Source organism: Platalea leucorodia (assembly GCF_965183815.1).
Source record: "Platalea leucorodia genome assembly, chromosome: 8".
Classification (NCBI taxonomy): domain Eukaryota; kingdom Metazoa; phylum Chordata; class Aves; order Pelecaniformes; family Threskiornithidae; genus Platalea; species Platalea leucorodia.
In genome coordinates this window covers 55,756,834-55,770,767 of record NC_138830.1, presented here as the reverse complement: position 1 = coordinate 55,770,767, position 13,934 = coordinate 55,756,834, and the positions used below count along the sequence as shown (strand labels likewise).

The window sequence follows — 13,934 nt, the reverse complement described above, 5'->3', positions numbered from 1 at the left end:
GGGAACCTCGCTTAGCCTCAAGAAAAATGTGGTGGTGTCTTCTGATTGTGTAGGAGGGTCACAAGCAAGAAAAGCGTGATGAGAACCCCAGCTTACGGCTCCTCCATCAGTGAGAAGCAGAAGGCAGGGGTGCCTGGTGTTTGCACTGCAGGCAGGCTGCAAAAGAGCCCTTTCCCAGCTCCTGCTTATTTCCATGGATAGGCAGATAAATTCCATCACTTCCATCCACCAGGAAGAAGAGGAGTTGCTGGAATGGCTCATTGCCTGGTATCGTGGTTGGTAAGGTTACAAGAGAAAACCTTCCAGCTCATCCCAGGGAGCGAGGGTGTTGCGAAGCCTCTGTTCCAGCGGAAGGCTGTGTGCTTTGTCCGTCTTTGCTTCACTGGAACAGCTGTTAGAGAGGATTTTTCTGGTGCCAAAGAGATAATCTGACTTCAGGGAAAATCTCAGCCTGTGAGGGAATGGAGGAGGCATGCTGACCTCCTGTGCAGGCTGTCTCTGGCAACAGAGAGCTTAACAAGGAAGGCAGCAGCCTGTGCGCTGGCCTTTAGCTCGTCCCGTTTGCACCTCGGGCTGACATCCATTAAACGGGTGCCTTTGGCTGCCTGTAGATGAATTAGGAAGAAAATAGAGCAGTGGAGGATTCAGCGTGCGGCAAACAATTCCCGAGGGTTTGCACCAAGCGCTGGGAACTCTGCAATGACACAGGACGTGTCGGGTGCTGGATGTGGGCAGAATGGGGTGCCTCGCGAGCCGTGCTGTGCACACATGAGCCCGACACGGCTAAGTTGGAGAGGAGACCAGCTTCTCCTCCTGTGCGAGAGCCACTTCTTGTAGCTGGGAGGACCCACAGAGCTGTTGGGAGCGACTGGGCCAGCAAGAGTAGGAGAAAGCAGCTCTGCGTTCATTACCAGGCTGCTTGCAGCCCTGAGCAGCCAGCCCACGGGGTCAGCACCAAATCACTGCACAATACCTGGCTAGCTGCCGGCACGCTGGCACACGCCGCCGAGACAGGCCCTAACGGCTGTCCGGAGGGCGTGGAGCCGAGGCATCCCCGTTGCAGCCGCTGGCAGCAAGCACTGAGCTCGGCTAGGGGTGTTGCATGCTAGAACTGCCTTTGCTTTCTGCAGCAGGGGGTTCCCAGCTGCATTTGGACCAGATCCAAGCCATATTTGCTAATGTAAGAGGAGATCTGTACTCATTCGGCGCTACGTCTCTTCCCACAACGGATTTTGCATGGACAAATGGCTATTCACCCACCGGGCGATGGGAGATAGGAGCTGGGTGAGGGTGCCCCGACCTGCCGCACGCCGATCGCCGCTGAGCTGTTAGACCGAGGGCACGCAGGCTGGCAGTGTTATCATCCCCCACGAGTGTAATCCAAACCAACAGTTTTAACAAACACAAAATGCGATTCCGGGGGTTCACAAGAGGTGATGAGAGACAGAAAAGCAGGAAACGGTTTAGGCCTAACAAGCTTGCTGTCTATGCAAGGCGCTGGGCAGGGGTGAAGGGGGGTGGCAGTGGAACCCCTGGGCATGGGAGTCCTTTCCGACGCTGGCTGGGGCAAGGCAGGGTCCCAGGGCTCCATGCACCGGGGAAATACGGCTCCACACGCTGCAGGTACCAGAGCACTCCTCAGAGGGGAAGCTGGGGCTCCATACACTGGGGTACCAGGGCTCCGTGCAGCGGGGGCACCCGGCCTCTGTGCAGCGGGGTGCAGAGCACTGCAGGTGTCGGGGTAATGTGCATCAAGGTAGCAGGGCTCCCTGCTTTGAGGTGCTGGGGTGCTGTGCACTGGGGATACCTGGGCTCCATGCACTGGGGTACCAGAGCTCCATGCTGCAGGGGTAGCAGGGCACCATGCACTGAGGAGATCGGGGCTCTGGGGCTTGGGGTACCAGAGCTCCATGCACTGGCAGGGGGCGAGACTGGGGCTCTGTGCCCCAAGATGCCAGAGCTCCGTGCACCTGGAGACTGGGACTCTGTGCACTGGGATATCAGAGCTCTATGCATGGGGGGATTGGGGCTCCATGCACCAGGGGGGATCCGTGCTCTGTGCATGGGAGTGCCAGAACTCCATGCACTGGTGAGACTGATGCTCCATGTCCTGGGGTACCAGACCTCCATGCACCAGGGGGTCAGGGCTCTGGGGTACCAGAGCTCCATGCACCGGGAGGACTGATGCTCCATGCCCCGGGGTACCAGAGCTCCATGCACCGGGGGGTTGGGGCTCCGGGGTACCAGAGCTCCATGCACTGGGGGTACTGGTGCTCCATGTCCTGGGGTACCAGAGCTCCATGCATCGGGGGGTTGGGGCTCCGGGGTACCAGAGCTCCATGCACCGGGGGTACTGGTGCTCCATGCCCCGGGGTACCAGAGCTCCATGCACTGGGGGGACTGGTGCTCCATGCCCCAGGGTACCAGAGCTCCATGCATTGGGGGGTTGGGGCTCCGGGGTACCAGAGCTCCATGCACTGGGGGGACTGGTGCTCCATGTGCCGGGGTACCAGAGCTCCATGCATTGGGGGGTTGGGGCTCCGGGGTACCAGAGCTCCATGCACCGGGGGGACTGATGCTCCGTGCCCCGGGGTACCAGAGCTCCATGCACTGGGGGGACTGATGCTCCGTGCCCCGGGGTACCAGAGCTCCACGCACCGGGGTGCCGGAGCTCGGTGCGGGCGGCACCGGGCGACGAGGGCGGCGCAGGGCCGCCCCCCGGGAGCCCCGCCCGGCGGCGGCTGCGCAGAGCGGGGCCGCCATGACCGAGGAGCGGCTGCGGAGGGTGCGGGACCGAGTCAGGCCCTTCCCCGACTTCCCGGTGCCCGGCGTGCTCTTTCGGTGCGGGGGGGGACGAGACGGGACCGGGATGGGGACCGGGATGGGGACCGGGATGGGGATGGGGATGGGGATGGGGATGGGGATGGGGATGCAGCAGGGACGGGGCCTTGCTGCCAGCTCCCCGCTGCCCATCCTTCCCCCTGCCTGCTCCTGGCAGCACAAGGCAGGACCAGGGCTTAAAGAGCTCGGTCTGGAGCCAGCCCAGCCCCCGGAGGTAGCTAACTCCTCTCTCCTTCTCTCTTTGCAGCGATATCAGCCCTTTGCTGAAGGATCCTGCAGCTTTCAGGACTTTGATTGATCTTCTAGAAGATCATTTGAGGGTATCTTTCCCCAAAATCGACTTCATTGCAGGTGAGTGTTGGGTTGAAACATCTCCGAGGCCAGCGCAGGGCACCGTGGCCTCAGGCTGCCCGGGCGGGAGGCGTGGGGAGACTCCTCTGCTAAATACTGTAGCCCATGGACATTATAATCACCCCAATGTTGGCCTCTTAACACCAGGACGGGTTATACCCTTAACCCAGTACTGCAGTTTCCTGAAATACTGGTTTTGGATGTGGCAGACGCCATCTGATGATACCTCAGTGCCAATTTCATAATTCATTGCTTTCATCGTTAAAGAAAGAGTCAGGGAGTACTGCAAGCCTGATGTCAAGTCTTACAGGCATGCCTGTAAGGTCTTGCACAGTCCCTGCAGCAGGCAGACCCTGTTTTCCCATGTTTTCCTTCTCAGGAGGCCTTTTCAAGCCAACAGAAACAGCCCTTGTGGCCTTAACGTGTTGCAACACACCTATGAAAGAGGCTGAGGATGCCTGGGAAGGCAGTGCTTGGGCTGGGCGATAGCCCAAAGTTCAAGGAGTCTAGCCCAAACCTGGTCCGAGCGCCTCCTGATAACTGAGGTCTGTCCCCCCGTGGTGCAAAGTCCTTGGCCGCGTGGCCAAACTGATAGCAGGGCTTAGCCGAGCTTATCTCTAAGAAGAAGAGCTAGAGGGGTGATGGGGGGATCAATGTGGTGCCCCGAAGCCCGTCAGCAGCACATTTGGCCAGCACAGGCAGTGCAGGAGCGTGGTGGGCGTTTTCAATCCATAGAAATTACTGTAAGAGCGAATTGCTTCTAGAGCCCCCCAAGCACAGGAGGATGAACCTGGGGTATCGTGCAAAGACACCCCCAGTCGAACGGCATCGTTCTGAGTGTTCGTGCTGCTCTGCTCCCCCAGGCCTGGACTCCCGCGGCTTCCTCATAGGCCCCCCCCTGGCTCAGAGACTGGGGATCGGCTTTGTGCTGATACGGAAGAAGGGGAAGCTTCCCGGCCCGACCGAGTCGGTCTCCTACGCCCTCGAGTATGGCAAGGTAATGCCTGGGGAGGAGAAGAGGGTTTCCAGGCTGGTGGATGGAGGGCCGGGATGGGTGTCAGCGAGGGGACGGGATGATAAAACCAGTGGGGTGGTCCCCAAGCTGGGTTTCGCAGCCGGCGCTGATGCCACGGGCAACCTGGCACGGCACAAGCTTCAGGAGCCAGGCGGTGAGCTTCACCGTACCCCGGCACGGCGGCTCCCTCCCTGAACCACAAACGTGTGGCTTGTGTCGGTGAGCTGTGATTTTTGTGGGAGCTGATAAGACTTGGTGCTAAATTGCTTTCTTTGGCTTGAATTCAGGGGCATGAACATGGAATATGTTTCCCGCTCTTCCAGTAAGTGCTATAAGTAAACACCTTTATTGCATGGCTTCAAAACAGAGCGCTCACCTCCTAACACCACAGCCTCTCTGATTAAAGAGCAGAGGTGTAAGCCTAATAACACGCTACCGCTGGTAACTAACGGCAGCCAGGGACCGGCAGCAAAAATGCCAAACCCGGGCGTTATTTATGAGGATTGGTTGGGCCAACCCCGGCATGGGACAAGCTCATCTCGCACAGGACGTGCCTGCGACGGCTTGGATCTGGCTTGGCGGAGCCGTCAAGGCAGAGCGCTCCAGCCCAGCGCCTTACAGGAGCTTTTCCCCACTGGAGAACTGCTTCGGGATGAGGTTTCACGATGGGACCATAACTCACTTGATGAATGTTCAGGATCTTGACGTGCCAGAGGGTTGGCCCAGCAATCACCTAACCCGCTATATATTTCCGTGGCACTCCGCTGTAGCTGGAGTATGTGTTTTGGGGCTTTTAGGTGCTGAGTGTTAAGGTTGATCTCGCTGAAGACTTGTCTGCATTCCACCATGTGTTAGCAGTTTGCGGAGTGTTTCTCTGTAAGGCAAGACTAAAATGAAGCTACTCTTTCCACCCTGCAGGCTGAACTTGAAATCCAGAGCGACGCCGTGGAACCAGGACAAAAAGTAGTTATTGTAGACGACTTGCTTGCAACTGGAGGTGAGAGAAGCGGACGGTGTTAGAGCACGTGTAACCCACGTACGCCTGCCTTGGTGACGGCGGGAGCGGCCGTGGGGTTTGAAGCTTCCCCCGGCGCTGCTCCTCGAGTGATGATGTTTCTGCTCAACCCCTCGTGTCGTGCAGGTACCATGCGTGCGGCCTGCGAGCTGCTGAAGAGGCTGAAGGCTGAAGTCCTGGAGTGCCTGGTGATCATAGAGTTAAAACTCCTGAAAGGGTCGGAAAAGCTCAAGTCCATCCCTTTCTACTCTCTGCTGCAGTATGACTGAGGAGGAGCTGGGAGAAGGGGACGCACGCCCGGAGCCGTGCACAAGTTTGGGCTTTATTCAGTGACTCTTAATGTCACGAGGGGGTGGGCAGGGGGGGAACCTACGATTTTGATGCTGGCCAGACGCTATGCAATTTTAAGTCCTGTTTATTTTCCAAGCCACAGATCAAGGTGTGTTGAGTGTAAGGATCCTTTTTGGAGTTCATCCTTTTGGGGAGAAGGAACAGCCTGATCGTTTTTGGGGATGGAGACCAAAACGCAGCTTTGCTGATTCTTTTTTTTTAGGAGACCAAAGTGAAAATACTGTTGCTGAGGCAGGAGAGGTCTGGTAGCTTTGGGGGCCCAGCATTCGCTTTCGGTTGAGCCGTGCCTCGTCAGCCTCCTGGGAACCTGTTAAAAGTTTGCCAAAGAAACACAAAAGATGGGCAAAAAGTGATTATTTGTCTAAGGGATAAACCCCTCTGTGTTTGATCTCAGAGGATGGTCTGGGTGCTCTCTGCTGTTGCTCGCACCGGAACAGGTTGCTCTCACGTTAAGGTAGCGCTTGTTGAGGAGAATTAAGTGCCTGCCCAGCCCTGTGTCCTGCAGTCGGGAGGCAGCCAACACGGCGGAGGTTGCTGGCGTAGATGAGCTCCAACGCCATGCCCGCCTGCGGCTTGGCTCACAGTCTCCTTCCCTCGAGACCGCAAGAAGCTGAAGGTCTCCTGTAGGAAGCCGTCTGCCTTCCCTTGGTCCAGGGTAGTTCTTAGCGGTGGATTTTGCAAAACTAGGAGCGGTGATGAGGAGTAGCACGCCGCTGGGCGCCAGGCGGCGAGGAAGGGGACCGGGCACATGCTCAGGGCTGCTCGCCGGCCTTCTGTCCAGCAGCACTGGCACCTACCAACGCCTGCAGCTCCAGCCAGGGCTGGCAGCTTTTGTTTAGCACAAATTCCCCATCCACTGCAGCATACCTGCCTCCCTCTGCTGCTGCCTCCTCCCTGCTGCGTTCTTGGGGCATCAGGATGTTGACAAGACGATGCCAGTTTGGAGCCCATTCTTGGTGTGTTTGGTGATGGTGTGGATGAACGCAAAGGTGTTGGCTTGCAGCCGAGCTCCGGCGGTCTCGCTCAGGTTGTGCGATGGATGAACATGGAACTGTTGCATGGTTCAGTTTGGTCACAGGAGCAGCTAAAACTCGGTGTGCCAAAACTTTCACATGCCTGAAAATATTGGGGACTGTGTCCCTGTCCTACCAGGGGCTGCACTCACTGGTAAAATAAATGTCGACTTATTTTTTCTAAACTGTCTCAGAGCTGTTCTTGCAGCCGAAGCCGTTAATGACCCTTGCGAGTGTCTTCCTCCAAACGCAGGCCATCAGGAGAGCAAGGCTGTGGTGTGAGCCTCGCCACCCCAAATGCTTGGAAGGAATCGCTTGCCCAGACTGAGCAGTTCAGGTATCTTTTCTCCAACCTCTAGCCAGACTGGGGTACCCAAGCTGGTCCTGCTGGGTTGCAGTGGAAGCACCCAGTGCCGGCGGGAGTGTAGACCAAGCCCCCGCAGCTCAGCTCACCTTCCCCACCCAGCGCGTGGGGCTGCCGCGCACCCTTCCCTTGCACTTGTAAGGGCTATTACGGCTATTTTTATCACCGTTTCCTGAAAAGCCACTTCAGTGGCTGCTCGGTTTGCGCTGAGAAACACCATTCCCCGGGGAGAAACCTACCCCAGGGCACTTGTTTTCACAGCCAGCCCCTGCGCGGAGCCAAGGGAGGCAGCGCCTCGCACGCATACTTGGCACGAGGAGAGGGTCCCTGCTGCGAGGTAGAGAAGGGAAAAATTAGTTCCACCCCAAAGAGCCGTGGAAAGCAGCTGTGTGCTGTGGAAGCGAGCGTAAGCCCTGCCGGTGCCAGAGCTGGCTGCGCGCGGGGCCAAGGGGTGACATCAGGGAACGCGGGGACCGTGCCTTCGCGTTGGCCGGGCCGCGAGTAACCGTTGATGTCATTGCTCGTCGTGACGGGGCTGTGCAGGGGTGGCTTCCAGGCAGGAGGAAGGTTTTTGTGTCCCAAGCAGCAGAACAGGAGCTCGCTGCGAGCTCCCCTGGGGCACGCGTGTGCCTGCCAGGCTGCCGAAACCAGCTCCTCTGGAAACCAGCTCCTCTCCTCCGCGGTGAGCTCCGTTCCGATAGCCCAGCCTGCACCCAGAGCCCAGCCTTGCACCCCCAGCCCTCTCCATCCCTCCAACCTCCGGGCTGGGTTTAAACCCTCCTCCCTGGAAACAGGGCTACCTCCTGCCAGCAGTGCCGGCCAACTGGCCTGCACGATGGCAAGCAGGGTCCTGGAGGAGGAGAGCCTGCCTGCTGCCTCGATCCCAGCCTCCGAAAGCTGGGGGAGAAGCTTCCCCGAGACCAGCGTGGTCCCTCACCCAGAGGGACGAAGGACCTTTCCGTGCAAGTCCTCGATGTCCCATGCTAAAAGCAGCCCAGTTTGGCTCAGAAAGCGGTGTGAGGTGTGCCCGACGTGGCACTGGGCAGGGGCAGCTCCCGCCGCCTCCCCTGCGCCCACGCTGCCCGCCCCGCCGCGAGCGCTGACCCGACCTGGCTCTGCAGCCATCAGCTCCCTCTTTGTCCCTCTTCCCAAGCCACTTCAGCCCAGTGACCCGGCCTTTCCCCTGGGAAAAAGCCCACCCCAGCCCAGCCTGCTCCTGTCCCCGCGGGAGCCGCTCCGCAGTTCCCTATTTACAAAAGCTGCATTCAGTTCCCTGCAAACCCACGCTCACTTTTTCCAGTAAGTCTTTCTCCAGGAGCTGGATGCCGACCCAGCCCTTCCCTGCGTGTGCCGGCCGGCGCCAATTGCCATGGAGAACCGCGGGGCTAACGCGGCGCAGACAGGCAGCTCACCGAGGACGAGTGCTGGGTTAACACAAGTCAGCTATATTTAAAACATTTAATACAAATATGTTTTGACAAGTCCTGTAGTTGTTTCCAGCGAGTGCTGGAGATGCGTTTTCCCTCCCTTAAAAACAGAAACGAGGCCCAGAGCTCCAAAAACATCAATTTGTGACTTCTTCTCTCACTCCTTCCCTGCCTGTCACCCTCTCACCCTGCCCAGTCCTGCCTCCACCCCACCAGGGCCCAGTTAATGGAAGAAACCTTCAGGAGAACGCAGCAAAGGCGAGAAGAGGCTACGAGCTCCTCTTCACCACTCGCAATCACAGGATTGCCTGCCTTCGGCTCGAGGGTTAGGAGAACTACAGTCCTCGTGGGCCCCGGGGCAGAGGAATTAGTTAAATTAAGGCGTTTTGCTCTTCCTCAGACATCCCCGAGGATGAGCTTCCCGTCAGCCCACACCGGATCCCGGTGCGCAGTCGGGATTTGCTACATTTAGAGGAGATTGCACGGGGGAAGCCTCGACCCTTGGGGGGCTCACAGGGCTTCTGCCTCCTTTGCCGCCTTGGTGAGCCTCTCCGTGATGAGGCCGAGGTCCTTCCCTTTGTCCAGTTTGATGTAGGTGTCCGTCCTGATGGCGTGGATCCCCACCCAGTCGGGAAGCAGCTCCGCAAAGAGGCGCAAGTGTTTCTCCATCTCGCCTGCAAAAACAGAAGCGGCAGCCACCGGGTCAGAGCTCAGCCCCTTCCTCCCGCAAAGACCCTCCCGCGCGGGCGAGGAGACCCCCCGGCTTTCCTACCGGGAGCCATCTGCACGTCGTAGCTGTCGGCCATGCGGGCACAAGCCACCTCCATGGTCAGCGCCTGTTTCTTCTCGGCCACGAAGACGTTGCGCAGGATGCGGGCCATGGCCGGCAGCCGCCCCAGCATGGCGAGCCGCTCCTCCTGCCGCGGGTCCCGCGTCATCAGCGCCTGCAGCTTCTGCGCCTCCTTCGCCCGGATCTTGGGGAGCAGAGGAGACGGGGTGAGACACGGGCAGGTCCCCCCGGCACCGGGGTTAGGGCCAGGACCGAATTACTCACCCTCTCGAGCAGCGCCTGGGAGACCCCTTTCAGAGCACTGGAGGTGCTGGCAGGGGACGGTGCTTTGGAAACCACCGGTTCCCCCGCACCGGCTTCAGCAGTTCTTACGGCCAGGTTGGCAAGAGCTTTTTCCATCTGCTCATGTGGAAGAGGGAGGAGGAATTGGGTTACAGCTGGGAGCCGCTCGCGCTGGAGGAAGGAGAAGTTTCCCCTCCGCCGCCCCCGCCGCCACCCTGCAGCCCAGCGCGCCTGACCCATCCCTGCCCGACCCATCCCGGCCCGCACGGAGGACAGCTTGGGGTGCTTCAGCTCCGCTCCCAGCCCCACCGACGGCTCCTCCAGCCTGAAACCAGTCCTACACCACAACCTGCAGCGGCAACAGCCAGGCTTGCGTTCCCACCTGCCTCCATCTTACAGTGCTCTGAGTCCTGTGGCTCTGAAACGATCCTTCCCGACCGCTATCCGGTAACATCTTCCCGGAGAGACGGCTGGTTTGAGGTCTGCCAGCCGCAGACGGAGCCAGACCCCGGTCCCAACTCACCTTGGGGGTCAGCATCCCCCGAGCCGTGCTCAGCACCTCCTGGGCCGTGGTGAGCCTGTCCTCCTGGGGCGGCCGCGGCAGCTCCGCCGGGCTGATGTCCGGCACCTCGTCCACATTAAAGCGGGGATGCCAGCGGGTCAGCTTCTCCTCTGGCACCACCATGGGAGGGCTGAGAGCGGCCAGGAATGCCTGGAGAGGGGCGAGAGCTGCGTCACGGCGCCTGCGGGCCAGGTACGGGGGAGCCGGCCATTGCCCCGCGCTCCCAGCACGGCTTGGAGGAAATTCAGAGCCAGGAGAGATTCCAGCTGCCATCCTCCCCCTCCACACCTGCCTGCCAAGAGCATCCCATGGGAACCAGCGATGTCCGTCAGCCTGGATGCCGGCCCGCTCCTTCCACCCGCTTCCCTAGATAGGGACCAGAGCAACCCCAGCCCCCAAAAGCGGAGGCTGCGGGGGGTCCTCACCTTGTGGTGCTGCTTGACGATGTTCACCAGGTTGCGGTTGAACTCCTTCCTGCGCTCCAGCAAGCGCGACGCCGACAAGTGCGGGCGGCCATCCACTTTCTCCTCTGCAAGGAGAGACACCAGCGTCACCCGGGGCATCTCGGCAAAGCGCGGCAACGCCGCCACGGGACCCAAACCTCGAGAAGGACAGGATCGGAGCCCCGCTGTGGGGCTGAGTCACTGCCAGTCACTGCCCTATCACCCTCCCGCTCACCCCAAAAGTGTTTTTTCCACTTCCAACACGCCATTATGCGTCAGATAATTATCTAACGGACCAAGCGGAGAGCATCCCTGGGGATTCAGGGATCCCAGCCAGGACCGAGCGCGCCCCAGCTCTCGGGGTCCCCCTGAGCGGTACACACCTTCCCCCAGCACCGGCTCCAGCGTGAGCTGGTAGTCAGACTTCTTCACGCCGCTGCCGAAGGTGGGGATGTTCTTCTCCTGGCGCAGCCTGTACGAGGCGGGGTATACCGCCTTGATCTGCCCCACGTGCTGCTCCTCAAACTGCCTGCAACGGCACCCGGAGAGGTCGGGAACCCCAAGGGCTGACACCAGGGCATCGCCCCCGACAGCTTCAGCTGGGACCCCGAAACGGGCTCCCCGCTGCCGCCAACTTACTTGCGCATCATGTCCTGGACCCCCTGCTTGACCTTCGTGAAGGTGATGGTCTCGGCGCGGTTGAAGAGCATCCCGGCGATGGTGTCCACGCTGCGGAACATCTCCGCCAGCACCTTGAACTTGTAGGGCAGCGTGAGCCCCGGGGGCAGGTCCTGCGCGAGGGCGTGGAACCGCTGGTAGGCGGGGGGCTTCTCGCTGCCGGGAAAGGAGAGGGGTCAGGGTCCCCCGACACACAACAGCCACGGGCTGCAGTCAACCTGGGATGGCCCCGAGGGTGCAACCGGGGACCAAGAGCAGCCAGGATGGGGGTCGGAGCCTAGGAGCTGCGTGCCCACCCCGGTTAGGGGAGACCCCTCTCCTCCCCTCACCCCAAAACTCTTCTCTGAGCAACCTGTGCCCATACCTGGGTCACATCACCCACCCTCCGTGTCCTGGGGACGTGGGTGCCCCAACGCTCATGGCAGAGTCAGGGTGGCTTGGACCGTGCTTGAGTTTTGCTTCGGCGAAGCCCTTTGCCCGCAGACCCCGGACCCCCCTCACGGGGGTGGGAAGACCCCTGCAAAACCGCTGCGGGGCTGCGCAGCGCAACAGGGCTGTGGCAGCCACCGGGACGGCATGATAACCCCTCAAAGCTGCTCCTCACCCGGCCTCCGCCGCAGGAGCTGCTGCCCCGGCGTCCCCGGACGGCTGCGTTGCCGGCGTGGCTCCGCTTCCCACTTTCTTCTCACGGATCCGCAGCTCCAGTTGCCGCACGCGCTCCAGACGGCTCCGCAGGTCGGTGCTGGCCCTGGCGGGGACGGATGGCAGCTGGGCCAGCTGGGCCAGCGCCTTCACCCTCCGCAGGCGACACCGCAGCCCGGCCAGGTCCTCCTGGGTGGGGAGGGGGCACAGGGTCAGAGCAGGGCTCGCATGGCGTCAAGAAACATGAAAAATGGGAGCAGAAAGCTGGGCTCATCCTGTACCCGCTGCAGGCGCCTGGCTGTCCCCGGGGGGGCTGTGCCGGGCTGTGCCCCCCCATCCTGCCCCTGGCCAGGGGAGCGGGCGGTGCTGGCCGGGGGGTCCGCTGCCAGGTCCAGCGAGGGTGGTGTTGGGGGCCGAGCAGCGGCCGGAGGCGAGGGGCTGGCGGCCTGCGAGAGAGCAGAGGAGCGTTAGAGGCTGCCCCGGGGATGTGCAGGGAGCCCACCCGCCGGGACCCCCCCTCCCCGCTGGGTCCCCCCCATCCCTGCTGTGTCTCCCCAGTGGCTTTGCACTGGGGGCGGGGGAAGCCGTAGGGGGGTCTGCACCAGGGGCAGGGGGCCAAGCCCTGGGGGGGGTCTGCATCAGCAGAAGGGGGGTCAAGCCCTTGGGGGGGGGGGGGGTCTGCACTAAGGGGAGGGAGGACCAAGCCCTGGGGGGGGCCTGCATCAGCAGAAGGGGGGGCCAAGCCCCGGGGGGGTCTGCACTAAGGGAGGGGTCAGGCCCTTGCGGGGGGAGTCTGCTCCGGAGACGGTGCCCCGGTTTTACGGTTCCCCCCCCCCCCCGCCATCCCCATTTCAGGGCCGCAGCCCGGGGGCAGCGGAGCGCCCCGGATCCCGGCAGCTCCCTACCGCGGCCGGCAGCCCCGGCTCCGCATCCCGCTGCAGCTCCAGCCTCTTCCGCGCCGATTTCCCGCTCGGTTCCCCGGGCCGGGCCCCGCTCGGCGGCTCCGCTTCCATCTCACGGCGGCTCCGCTTTCTGCCCGCCAGTCCCGGCACCGCCGGGGAGCCGCTGCGGGCCGGGGTGCGGGGCGAGCCGGGCAGCGGCGGCGGGTGGGCGCGGAGCCCCGCCGGGGCACCACCATCCTCCGCCTCCCGGGGCACCGGGAGCCCGGTAAGGGCGGCCTTGAGCGGGCGGCCGCCGCCGCGCTTGGCCGGGGCTCCGGTAGCCGCCTTGGTGCGGCCGAAGAAATCGGTGAGGCGGAGCTGGGCCATGGTGGTACCGGTACCGGCGGCGGTCCCGGCGCGCCGACACGTGCACCCCGCTACCGCGCGCGCCAAAGCTTCCCCGCTTGGCGGGAACCCGCGCGGCCGCAGCACCGCCCACCGGGGCGGGGGGAGGTGTCGGCGGGGTCACGTGGGGCGGAATTGGCGCCACGGGGCTCTTAAAGGCGCCGTGCCTCCCTATAGCGGTGCTCCACGTGGGGGGCCGGGAGCGGGGCTGCCCGGTCCTGGGGGGGCGTGCGGGGGGGTCAGACCCTGTCCCGGCCCCCCCCCCCCCCCCCGGTGTTTGGGGGAGCGGCTGGCGCACCCTGTGCCCAGGGGACGGAGGCTGCCCGGCCCTCGGCTGCGGCGGGGTACGGGGGGCTGCCAGCTGGGGGCAGACCCTGAGCGGGGGCAGAGTGGGGCAAAAGCAGGGCAAACAGCGTCTGAAATGGCGCTGCCCCCCCCCAGCCCCTGGGCTGGTGGTCACCCCTCTTATCTGCTCGCCCCAGCACGCTTGGGGCCGGGAAGCTGCTTGTTTCCAGCTTCGGTGGGGCCAAGCCCTGCCCAGCTCCCGGCGAGGGCTGTGCGGTGGCCGTGGGCTCCCTCGAGGGACGCTGCCACTGCTGCCGCCCCCGGCATCGGCGGGTCCGGTGCTCCGGCTAGGGCCAGCCGTGGAACAAGGGGCTCCAGAGGCACCCCCTGCCCCGGCATCCCACGCCATCCTAATGGCACTGCCCGGACGCAGGAGAAGCTTGCTCGCCCATAAAAAGCCTCGCCGGGCACTCAGGCCGTGCCCGCAGCACATTATGGGGCCGTGCCATTCTCTAGCATCTCGCTTAAAGGCTGAGCGAGGCCGGCGAAATGGAGCGGGGCCACTCAGAGCCGGATTCGGCTACGCGAG

The 13,934-nt window shown here is 62.3% G+C and overlaps 3 protein-coding genes across 16 annotated transcripts in view; 2 read left to right on the top strand and 1 right to left on the bottom strand.

The window, feature by feature from the left end:
* GALNS (galactosamine (N-acetyl)-6-sulfatase) overlaps nucleotides 1–3,178 on the top strand; it is a 55,516-nt gene extending 52,338 nt beyond the window's left edge. For 13 of the 14 annotated variants that reach the window (XM_082320372.1, XM_082320371.1, XM_082320369.1 and 10 more), the window contains one exon: nucleotides 3,089–3,178. The gene's annotated coding sequence lies outside the window, so the exon portion shown is untranslated. The remainder of the gene's footprint in view (nucleotides 1–3,088) is intronic. The other variant, XM_082320379.1, reaches the window with a different exon arrangement.
* On the top strand, nucleotides 5–6,749 carry APRT (adenine phosphoribosyltransferase). Its single transcript, XM_082320393.1, has 5 exons — nucleotides 5–2,841; nucleotides 3,089–3,192; nucleotides 4,056–4,189; nucleotides 5,126–5,204; nucleotides 5,349–6,749. Exons 1-5 carry the CDS (start codon nucleotides 2,762–2,764, stop codon nucleotides 5,489–5,491), a joined length of 540 nt encoding a protein of 179 aa, XP_082176519.1. The 5' UTR covers nucleotides 5–2,761; the 3' UTR covers nucleotides 5,492–6,749.
* Nucleotides 6,750–8,607: 1,858 nt separating this feature from the next.
* On the bottom strand, nucleotides 8,608–13,042 carry CDT1 (chromatin licensing and DNA replication factor 1; the record flags this gene model as incomplete). Its single annotated transcript, XM_082319249.1, has 10 exons — nucleotides 8,608–9,051; nucleotides 9,150–9,351; nucleotides 9,432–9,566; nucleotides 9,973–10,161; nucleotides 10,437–10,540; nucleotides 10,838–10,983; nucleotides 11,094–11,288; nucleotides 11,737–11,963; nucleotides 12,056–12,220; nucleotides 12,680–13,042. 10 exons carry the CDS (start codon nucleotides 13,040–13,042, stop codon nucleotides 8,888–8,890), a joined length of 1,890 nt encoding a protein of 629 aa, XP_082175375.1. The 3' UTR covers nucleotides 8,608–8,887.
* Nucleotides 13,043–13,934: the final 892 nt, after the last annotated feature.

Coding starts and splice junctions, on each gene's coding strand:
- APRT (XM_082320393.1), top strand. CDS start 2,762: ATGACCGAGGAGCGGCTGCGGAGGGTGCGGGACCGAGTCAGGCCCTTC. Junction 2,842..3,088: donor GTGCCCGGCGTGCTCTTTCG/GTGCGGGGGGGG, acceptor CTCTCTTTGCAG/CGATATCAGCCCTTTGCTGA. Junction 5,205..5,348: donor CGACTTGCTTGCAACTGGAG/GTGAGAGAAGCG, acceptor CGTGTCGTGCAG/GTACCATGCGTGCGGCCTGC.